The sequence below is a fragment of the Hypanus sabinus genome, chromosome 10 (genome assembly GCF_030144855.1).
Source record: "Hypanus sabinus isolate sHypSab1 chromosome 10, sHypSab1.hap1, whole genome shotgun sequence".
NCBI lineage: Eukaryota > Metazoa > Chordata > Chondrichthyes > Myliobatiformes > Dasyatidae > Hypanus > Hypanus sabinus.
The window spans coordinates 78,626,708-78,637,914 of record NC_082715.1 but is presented as its reverse complement, the minus strand read 5'-3'; the positions used below and the strand labels follow the sequence as shown (position 1 = coordinate 78,637,914).

Genomic DNA, 11,207 nt, shown 5'->3' with positions numbered 1-11,207 from the left:
TTTGGTTGTAAGCGTTCAACCTAGGGACGGAACTCAGCACTGGGAGGCCAGATTTATCAGGTCTCCTCTAAACCTCAATGTCAAGTGCAGTCACTGAGCTAGCACAAATTTGGAACAAGGCTGTAACGAGGTCTGGAGCAGAGTTATCTTGGTCAAACCCAAATTAGGTATTGTTGAACAGACCATAAGAAAGCAGAGTCAACAAACCTTCCATTACTTTGACAATGACAAAGAAAACTGAGCAATAACTAGCTTGGACTAGTCTTTCATTTTGTGGACATTGCCATTATATTACAATGTCAAAAATTGCAATATAATGGCAATATAGTAACCAGTTGAAGTTTAACTGGAAGCACAGGTTGCTGATACTACAGCATGTGTGTGCCATTATCCTTACACTGAGCTGGCGAATACAATAGGTGGAAATCTTGGGAGACTGCAGACACAAATGTCTTATAACCTGCCATCACTGTGGAGTTGTAACATCACTACTCAAAGAAAGAGACTGAAAGCTTGAACGTATAGACCAGTTAGACTGACACATCAGTAGGAATGTCCTGGAATCCATGACTAAGGTAGCAACAGCAGGTCATTCAGAAAAAGGCAAGTTTTTCAATACCGTTTTATAAAAGGGAAATAATGTCTGATCTATTTACTTGAATTTTTTTAAAAATGCAACAAATAACTTGGACAAAATGGAACTGATAGATGTACTATATTTGGATTTTCAGAAGCAATCATAAAAGATTCCCGCACAAGAATACACAATGTTGGGAGTAAAATATCTGTGTGGATAAAGAGGCTAACAGGAAATAAATGAGCTTTCCTCAGACAATCAGTAGTTAAGTGGGCTGCCATAATAATCAGCACTGAGGCCTTAATTACTAACAATCTAAATTACTATCAAGTGAATAATCGGGTCAAGAACCTTGATTATTTGAAATAGTGCTCTCTACTACCATGGCTTAATTTCAGTTTCACAAAAACCCACATTAAACCATCCCCAATGAAAGATGCATCAAATTTATAACTTTATTAAAAATCTATTATGATCAGCATTCATTTTAAACCAGGCAGCTGCAGCGGTCTGGGTTTCAGAGTTCCAGATGTGCGAAGAATGGACTTTCCTGCTGTCAACTCCAACACATTCTTCACCAATACCTTTCTGACAGTTAAGCTGAATAACAATGTCACTATCATTATAAATGCAATCTGCAACACAAGCCATCAACTTATATCAAAGTACAGCCAGCACACCGGCACAATAAATAGTGTGAAGAAGGCCCATTTGAGCTTAAATCTCCCAGTTTTAATCCGGAGTCCATCTTAGGCTACGTATATACAGTGAAGGAGAAAGGGATGGGAACAGGGTCAGATTCTCACTCCACATCATCTTCAACCAAGTTCTGTGCAGTCACGATCCTCTGCAGAGAAAAAGACAATGATTAACATTCCCATCTTGTCAAGAGCTACACAAATGGTTAATTTTTGTACCTCATCCTACCTCCATTTTAAACCCTCATCGGTATTTGACCCATCGATTCTGCTCCACAATCCAATCATGGCTGATTTGTTTTTCTCAACCCCATTTTCCCACCTTCTCTCCTTTGATGACCTGACTGATTAAAAACCTCTGCTTTAAATATATGCAATGACATCCTCACCTCCGTTCTAAGGGACATCCTTCTATTCTGAGGCTGTTCTCTCTAGTCCTAGACTCCCCCACCATAAGAAACATCTTCTTCACATCCACTCAATCCAGGCCTTTCAATATTCAATAGGTTTCAGTAATGTTTCCCACCCCACCCCAATTCTTCTGTAGTCCAGCAAGAACAGGCCCAGAGCCACCAAAATGCTCTTCACATGCTAACCCCTTCATTCCTGGGATCATCCTCTGCACCCTCCCAACTCTCCAAAAGTTCCCAAAAAGAATACAAGAACGCAAACACAAGGCTTGACAAAAGTTAGAGAAAAGGGCCAAAGCTCTAATGAAAGTACTTATATTCCAAACTATGTAACCACACTTAATTTTGGAAACTCAGCACATGGTATGCTTCTACACAACATAGGGATAACGACTGGACAGGACAATTTTCCTCAACAATCTTGACTGCAGTAAAAAAACAAGTGATGGACACCAGGAATAGTTCTTCTTTTGAAAGAGTGGTTCCACCCACACAAGAGGCCTCAGTATGAAGCCCCATTTGCAACACAGCCACATAGATAATGCAGAACACAAACTGCTGGGGGAGCTTGTCAGACAGCATTTAAGGGAGTGGAATAAACAGTCAACATTTCAGCCGAAAAACTTCTAACGGGACTGGAAAGGAAGGGGCTAGTGTGGGGGAGGGGATAGATGGAGAGGAAAAGGCTGAAGAACGAATCTGAGAACGGACAATGGGAGAAAGACAAAGGGAGGCTATAGGCAAGTGAGAAAAGAAAGGGCAAGAGAGGGTCAGAACTGGGGAAAGGACAGAAATTGACGTTCATGTCATCAGGGTGGAGCATGTGATGATGCAGTCTTGATTCAAGTGTCTGCACCGACAATGTACTTAAATGTCTGTGGTGAGATCTGAACCCACAGATACTACTTACTGAACCACAGCTAAGTTGGTTTGTTCCAAAGTGGAAGCAACAGTATGCTAGAGGCTTCACCCAATCTCAGCCCGTTATTCCCAATCATCTCCCCTCAGCCCACAGCAAGCGAAGAGCATAATGAGGCACATAAATAGTAATGGTCACCCACTGCAACCAAGGAAGACCCTAGTCATGACTACTTGTATCACTGGACTTGGATTTCTGATGTCGAGAGAGGACATGACTTACCCACTTTAAAAACTCTACTGTACAGGTTTCCTGTCATCAGATATGATGGTCTTCCTTTCACAGACCCAGCAGGACATGGTGTATAACCTCTCCACACGCCAGGAGGGCTCAACACAAATTTCCAGCTGGAAGATTTGAGGCTGACATCAAAACTTGGTGCCAGTCTGTGCTTTGGAAAAATCCTGCACAACGGGAACCGCAATGAACAGTTCCTCTGTCCCTAACCGTGTGATGCAATGGGAAGAACAATCTTCCACTTAGGAAATGTCCATCTTAGACCATAAGGGATAGGGGAATAGAGAGAGAAGAATTTGGCCCATTGAGTCTGCTCTGTCATTCCATTATGGCTGATTTATTATCCTTCTCTACCCCGTTCTCCTGGCTTCTCCCCTTACTCATTAAGAACCTTATCAAAAGCCCCTTTAAATATATTCAATAACTTGGTCTCCATTGCCACTTGCAGCAATTACTTCCACAGATATATCACCCTCTGGCTAAAGAAATTCCATCTTGTCTCCGTTCTAAATGGACAACCTTCTATTTTGAGGCTGTGTCCTCTGGTCCTAGACTCCTCCTCTATTGTAAATGTCCTCTCCATGTCCACCACTTTGACCAATGGGCCTTCACAGATATGTCAGAGATGTGAAATAATGAAGAGCACAAGTGCAGCTCAGCATTTTGGAATTCTCTGGATGTTTTATCTAGCACTCCTTTTTGTCCTGGGCTGTGAGAGAAGAACAACCACAGGAGGTTTGAGGATGCAGCTGATATCCCACACCACCAAGACACTTCTACTAGGCACAAAGTGTAAAACCAGAACACACAGAATAATAGATTTAAAGGGGCCAAGATTTAGAGGGAATATTAAGGGGAACCCTTTTCACCCAAAGAATGTTGAAATGCACTGCCTGAGTGATCGAAGGCTCACTAACAAGTGACTTATGCAGTAGAGGGTCATGGACCAAGTACTGGGCACAGGTGTTAGTACTGAAGGGTGCCCAACAACCAGAACGATGAGTTGGATTGATGGTCTGGTTTCTATTTTGCACAACTCTGTAACTAAGTGATCAACAAACCAAGGGTCCTGGTCACATTTTCAAAAGAATATTATAGGAATAATGGCCCGAGAACTTGATATTACTTCCTCCAACAACTGAACTCTGGACATTAAAGATAAATGACCCTGATTAGCATTCACATCTGTATTTAATACAAAGGTTTGCAAGAGATTATTTTTTACAGGCAGCAGAATTGAACCCCCGATCATTGGCATTATGCTACATTACCCCTGCAACCAAATGGCTTCTAGCACATTTCACACATCCTCCTCAGCACCCCCATCCAGACTACTTATTCCTTAACCATTTGCAGCAAAAACAAATGTTTTGACAGAGCAGATGGAGAAAAACTCATTCTGTATCTAATCATCACAGAAGATGGATATTTAAGAAAACACTAAGTTTTGTTTCTGAAAAATATCTAATATGATCTGAAATTCACTGTCACATGGGGAAGGAAAGCACTGGTATAGATAGAAGATTAGCTGGCTAACAGGAAATAATAGGCATAAATAAAGCTTCTCCCCTTGGTGAAAGGTTATCAGAATCAGAAATATCACTGACCTATGTTGTAATATTCACTGCTTTACTGCAGTAATACATTGCAATATATAACAATAAATTACAATTAGATACATAAATCAAGTATATAGTGCAAAAAGCGAGCATAAAATGAGTGAGGTAGCAATCATGGGTTCATTGTCCATTCAGAAATCTGATGGAGAAGGCAAAATGAGTGGTTTTCCACAGATCTGTGCCTTCACATGCTATGAAGACATGAGAAGCTCACATGATAAAAGCATGCAAAGATCCGGAATACAAAGTGGGAAATATGAAATTGTTTATTTCTGCAGAAGATCCAAGAACTAAGGACCTTGGTGTCCTTGTGCTCAATTTATGCAAGGTTGGCGTGTAGGACAGCAGTATTTAAAGATGTTAACGGACTATTACTGTTTGTCACAATAATCTAATGCAAAAGTGGAGGTAATGCTTTAGTTGAGCAGGTCTGCCCATCTTACAGACGAACACCCGGTTTAGATGAGAACAAATGTTTAAGAGACTGGTGGGGTGGATTTGTCAGCAGCTGCAGGACAGTGGGGGTGTAGCGGTTAATGCATTGCCATTACAGCTCGGGGTAGCGGAGCCTGCAAGTTTGTAAGCTCGCCCCATGAACATGTGAATTTTCACACATTCCAAAGATGTACTAGTAGGTAGGTTAATTAGTTGTAAATATCATGTGATTAGTCTAGTGTTAAACAGGTGGGCTGCTGGGTGGTGAGACTCATTGGGCTGGAACAATCTGATCTGCACTACATTTTGAATAAATAAATAAAACTCATCTCCTGCAGCATGGGAAACGGGCTCACAACTGCATTTTCAACTTGTGGACTGCTTGGGTTCCAGACTGCTGGGCTTGGGAGTGTGGAAAGCCTTGCAGCATACATCACCTCTTACCTGACTGATGGTTGGTAGCTTGGTGAGCAGCATCTGGAAGACAGGTGGAGGCAGAGTCTGCTGGAGCACCTGCAAGAGTTGCTGAGGCTGCCCACACACAGCAATAGCGTTTGTCAGGTGGTCCACGCCCTTCTCGTAGTCACCTGCAACAACAGAAGGCACTTAAGCTCTCATTCACCACTTGAAGACTGGGCCCAATATCACACCAAGCCTTTAAAATTTTTATTTTTGCAGGTTCTTCTGACCCAACGAGCGCACACCACTCAATTACACCCACGTGACCAAACCACTGCAGCAACTAGCACAATGCTTTACAGAGCCAGCGATCGAAGTTCTATTCCCATCGCTATTTGTACATCCATGTGGGTTTCCTCCCAAATTCCATAGATGTGCAGACATACTATGTTTACACTTGCGGACTGACCCCCAGCACATCCCCAAGCTCTGTTGATCTTTCAGAAAAATTATGCATTTCACCGCATGCTTTGACAAATGTACAATTAATGGCAAATAAAGATAATCTCTTTCAACAGGTCCTGTATTGCATCCGTACTTCTCATCAAGGCCAGTACTCCCACTATCCTAAGTTCTGGAATTTCCTCCCTATACTGCTCCTCCACTCTTCAAGCAGAACATTTTTGAGTTTACTATTTCCACAATTCACCTATTTTAATGCCTCTTAGCATCAGTGATTGGATCCCTTGGAAACACCCTTGGCCATTATGTATTTGGCAGATACAACAGGGGCATTTAAGAAACACTTTGCTGTGGCTTACACAAGTAAAATACAGGGAGACTCATGAGGAATGATCATTCCAAGAACCTTATGGCCATCACACCTGTATCAGGTCTTTGAAACTGCTTTAGTATCAGCAAGAAACCTGTACGACATCTTGTCACACAGTAATAGTCCTGTCTCCAGCATTACTGTAACTCACTGTTTATAAAGTAACAGGCAAGTCTTATACTGGTCCACTACACTACACATTTTAGGAACAGCTTCTTCCTTCCGCCATCAGATTTCTGAATAATCCTTGAACACTACTTACTTTAATCTCATTTTTGCACTACTTATTTATAAATTCTTATTGTAATTGATATTTTATAAATTGCACTGCACTACTATCACAAAACAAATTCATGACAGTCAGTGGTAATAACTTGATCCTGACATACTAGCGAGCACCACCTTAGCATCTAGACTAGCATATCAAGCTGAACTCAAACCTTTGAACAGGCTCCAATTTACACCCAGGATCTCAGATGCCCGACTTCAGGTCCACCATCTAGCAAGGGTTTTTGTGCCATGGAGACTTATCATTAACTGAGGGGTGTGCAGACCCCAGATTAGGAAGTCCTGAGTGTACCCCAGGAAGCTAGCCTTACTTTGTGTTTCTGATCTCAGGCCAGGAAGCAACTACAAGGTTTGAACCAAGTCCCAATCTATGAACCAAGATAAATTGCAATCTGGGATTTAAGTGGGCATAATCCAGTGGTGGCTGCTGGGGGATGTTTAGGAGTGGAAAAGGTTTTTTAAAAAATATAGCAAGAGATATTCTTGATGTACTAACCTTGTGCTAACAATTCTTCACCCAGTTGAATTTCTTCTAAGAAAAACTTTTGCACAGCTTCCGCATCTTTCAGGTCAGGGAGCTGCAAACCAAGGAGGAGGTAGGCACATTACAAGAGGTACGCAGACACTACTGGTTCCCTACTATCACTGCAAACCGAGGAGGAGGTACGCAGAGACTACCAGCTCCCTACAATCACAGCACAGGTGGAAGGTGGCAAGGTGCTGCTGGTACTTTATAATGAGTTTGGAGCTGGCACCCCTTTGGTGAGCAGGGTGGCCAACTCCAAATACTTTCTGCCTGCAGGATTTGCCCAATCACAGCCCGATGGTCCTAAGCAGGCATGTCAGAGACGTGAAATAGTGAAAAGCACAAGTGAAGCTCAGCACATTGGAATTCTCTGTAGCTTTCATTTAGCATTCCTTCTTGTCCTGGATGTCGAGTCAGAAAAAGAACAACCAGGGGGTTTAAGAATGCAGCATCAATCAACAACACAGACTGCACGTCTCTGCCCAGTCTTCAGCGAACTCCGTAGCCCTGTCTGTATTAAACACCAACTAGCACAGCAGCAAATGAAATACAAACCCTACTGGTCACAAAGAAACAAGACACTGTAGTTCACCACACCTATGCCAATCAGCATCTATATCGATCCCATTTACCAACACTTGCGCTATGGCCTTGTAAGCCTTGACAATTCTAGATACTCTGCCTTAAGCAATGCCTTTAGATTTAAACTACCTCTGGGTGAAAATATTTTCCCAGATTCTGCAAAAGTTAATTTACAGTTAAGGCAAGGCAAATGTAAATGTTAATGTCAACAACGTAGAGAGAGTACAGAGATTTACTAGAATGTTACCTCGGTTTCAGCACCTAAGTTACAGAGAAAGGTTGAACAAGTTAGGTCTTTATTCTTTGGAGCGTAGAAGGTTGAGGGGGGACTTGATAGAGGTATTTAAAATTATGAGGGGGGTAGGAGTTGACGTGGATAGGCTTTTTCCATTGAGAGTAGGGGAGATTCAAACAATAAATCATGAGTTGAGAGTTAGGGAGCAAAAGTTTAGGGCCAACACGAAGGGGAACTTCTTTACTCAAGAGATTGGTGGCTGTGTGGAATGAGCTTCCAGTAGAAGTGGTAGAGGCAGGTTCAATATTGTCATTAAAAAAAAATTGGATAGGTTTATGGACAGGAAAGGAATGGATGGGTTACGGGCTGAGTGCAGGTCGGTGAGACTAGGTGAGAGTAAGCATTCGGCATGGATTAGAAGGACTGAGATGGCCTGTTTCTGTGCTGTAATTGTTATATGGTTAACGTCAATATTTATTTTCAAAGGACTAGAAAATAAAAACAATAAATTAATCCCAAGGCATTGGTTAAGCCAATTAATGGTTGATTACAAATGTAATGGTTGATTACATTTGGGCCCCATATCTAAGAAATGGCTGTGCTGGCTGAGGTCCAGAGGTGATTTACCTGAATGATCCCAGGGATGAAAGGGTTAACAAAATTAAGTGTGTTTGATAGCTCTGAAACTGTACTTGCTGGAGTTTAAAAGAATGGAGGGCAGGAGGGGGTGGCATGCCGAGATAGCGTGGATATGGAGAGGATATTTCCAATAGTGAGAGAGTCTAGGACCAGAGAGCAGAGACTCTGAATAAAAAGGAGATCCTTTTAGAACGGAGATGAAGAGGAATTTCTTCAGCCAGAGGGCAACAAATCCGTGGAATCCAATGCCAATCAATGAGAGCATACTTAAAAGGCCAAATGGCACAATCCTGCCTCTATAATTTATGGTCTAAACCTCTTCCTCATTACCTTCTAACTTTGACCATCTCTTATGGGGGAAGCTTTCTACCATGTACCTTGACTACACCTCCAAAGATTTTGTACACTTGATCACTCCACAGTTCATCAAAACTTACCCGTGAGAGTCCAGCCTTTTGCCGGGCAAGTTTCTGCTTCCTCCTCCCTGTAACGTAGAGGTGGAAAGTGTAAGAAGCTGCATGAACATAGTGCCCCGATGACATGAAATCTAACCCTGCTTCTCTTACCAACAGGATTACACATCTAATAAGCTCAATGAACGTTTGCCCAATTCTTAGTTAGTGGCTTTATTAGATCCACGCCTGCACGTTCAAGACCAATTTTCCCCTTTACTTTTAAAGTAATTATCTGACATTTTTAAAAACATTATGCAATCTGCTTCCTTTTTAAACAAACCCACTTCCATCCTTCTACAGGTTTATAGTGCCTTACAACCATATCAGAGACATGAAATGGTCAAAAGCACAAATGAAGCTCGGCATATTAGAATCCTCTGCAGCTTTCATTTCCCAATCCGTGTTCCGGGATGCTGAGATACAAAAAACAGTGGGGTTTGGGAAGGAGGCACATGGCTGCCTCCACCGCCGCCCCGCGCACAGGCCGTGACCACGAGGGAGAGGCCATGCGGCCCGTCCACTGCGCATCAGCCCCACGTGTGGATAATGCCGGCGGGAACGCTGACCCACAGGAACCCGGAATCAAGGCCGGTACTCACGCTCCCGCAGCCGGTTCTTGAAGTCCGGGTCGCTGCGCCGCTTGCGGTCGAAGTAGATGCAGTAGGCGATAAAGAGGGCCCCGCACACGCCGGCCGCAATGGCGCTCGTCTTCCCGGCCATGGCCGAGCTCCCCTTCCCTTGGGGACGCCGAGCCCGAGGTTCCCTCCTCAGACCCGGCCGTCTAGCCGGACGGACCGAGCTCCCCTTCCCTTGGCGCCGAGCCCGAGGTTCCCTCCTCAGACCCGGCCGTCTAGCCGGACGGACCGAGCTCCCCTTCCCTTGGCGCCGAGCCCGAGGTTCCCTCCTCTGACCCCGCCGCCCAGCCGGACGGACCGAGCTCCCCTTCCCTTGGCGCCGAGCCCGAGGTTCCCTCCTCAGACCCGGCCGTCTAGCCGGACGGACCGAGCCCTCCTGCCCCGGACACCTCAGGCCCAGGCCGAGCTGCAGTGACCCCCTCTCTCCTTGTTTTGCGGCGGTCGGCACCCAGCTCACTGGTGCATTACCGCCACCGCAGTGACCCTGAGACGCTCCCCTCGCCCGGCTCCGAAAGGACCCCAGCGCCCACACGTGACGTAGCCCATGCGAGTGTCTGCGGCGCTGCCTGGCGCCCGGTCACCTTTAAAGATGGGGGGAGGAGCCCGGGTCTCTGGAATAAACTAGAGATTTTGCAGATGCAGAAAATGCTGGAGGAATTAAACAAGTCAGGCCGCATCTAGAGAAGGGAATAATCCACGGACTGGTCCTGATGAAAAGTCTGGCCAGAAACGTCAGCTGTTCATTCCCCTCCATTGACGTTGCCTGACCTGCCGAGTTCCTCCAGCATTTTGAGAGCATCTCAGGAATGGTACATCTGGGGCCCAGTACCCTGCATTCACATAATCTACGCTGACAAATGCACGAGGTGCATACAGCTGGGAAGACCTCCTGGCCCTTCCGATCCTGAGCTACGCGCACCTTTCCAAAAGAATGGCCCAGAATTGTTATTTCAGCATAGCAAATCAGAATCAGGTTAATTTCGTTGTCATATAAGAAATGAAATGTGTTGTTTTACAGAAGCACATAATGCAAAGATAAAATTACTATTAATTTGAAAAACAACACTGAAAATATTCAGCAACACACAATGCTGGAGGAACCAAGCAAGTGAAGCAGCACTTTTAGAAGGGAATAAACTAGGGCAAAGACTTCTCATCAAGACTTCTTTTTTAGAAGTTTGTAAAATTATGAGCAGTTATCTTTTTCCCAGGGTTGAAAATCTAATACTAGAGGGCATGCAATTAAGGTGAGAGGAGAAATGTTGAAAGGAGATAGGTGGGACAAGTGAGTGATGGGTGCCCTGAATGTACTATCTGGGGCGGTGGTGTCAGCAAATACAATATAAGTGTTCAAGAGGCTCTTAGATCAGTACATAAGTGAGCATGTAAGGATATGGATATTGTGTAGGCAGAAGAGATTATTTTGGCATTTGATTACTAACTTTGGCTCACCATTGTGGGGCAAAGGGCCTGTTCCTGTGCTGTACTGTTTATAGTATTAGGCTCTTGAATTTCCCTCACCCTACCACTGAAATATTTCCATACCCGATGGGCTCACTTTCAAGGACTCTTCGTTGCATGTTCTTGATATTTATTGCTTATTTTGTTTTTTGTATTGCAGTTTGTTGTCTTTTGCACACTGGTTGAACACTCAGTTGCTGTGGTGTTTCATTGATGGTTATTATTCTATTGTAGGTTTATTGAGTATGCCCAATTGAAAA

At 43.9% G+C, this 11,207-nt stretch overlaps 1 protein-coding gene and 2 non-coding genes across 3 annotated transcripts; all 3 read right to left on the bottom strand.

The window, feature by feature from the left end:
- Positions 1–698: 698 nt before the first annotated feature.
- Positions 699–10,017, bottom strand: LOC132400796 (mitochondrial import receptor subunit TOM20 homolog). Its single transcript, XM_059982178.1, has 5 exons — positions 9,451–10,017; positions 8,834–8,880; positions 6,911–6,992; positions 5,340–5,482; positions 699–1,424 (listed from the first exon to the last, which is right to left on the bottom strand). The coding sequence occupies exons 1-5, from the start codon at positions 9,569–9,571 to the stop codon at positions 1,380–1,382; spliced, it is 438 nt and encodes a 145-aa protein (XP_059838161.1). The 5' UTR covers positions 9,572–10,017; the 3' UTR covers positions 699–1,379.
- Positions 3,456–3,590, bottom strand: LOC132401433 (small nucleolar RNA SNORA14). Its single transcript, XR_009514588.1, has one exon. It is a non-coding gene; the product is annotated as a small nucleolar RNA SNORA14 (small nucleolar RNA).
- LOC132401432 (small nucleolar RNA SNORA14) lies at positions 7,252–7,389 on the bottom strand. The gene has a single exon (XR_009514587.1). It is a non-coding gene; the product is annotated as a small nucleolar RNA SNORA14 (small nucleolar RNA).
- Positions 10,018–11,207: the final 1,190 nt, after the last annotated feature.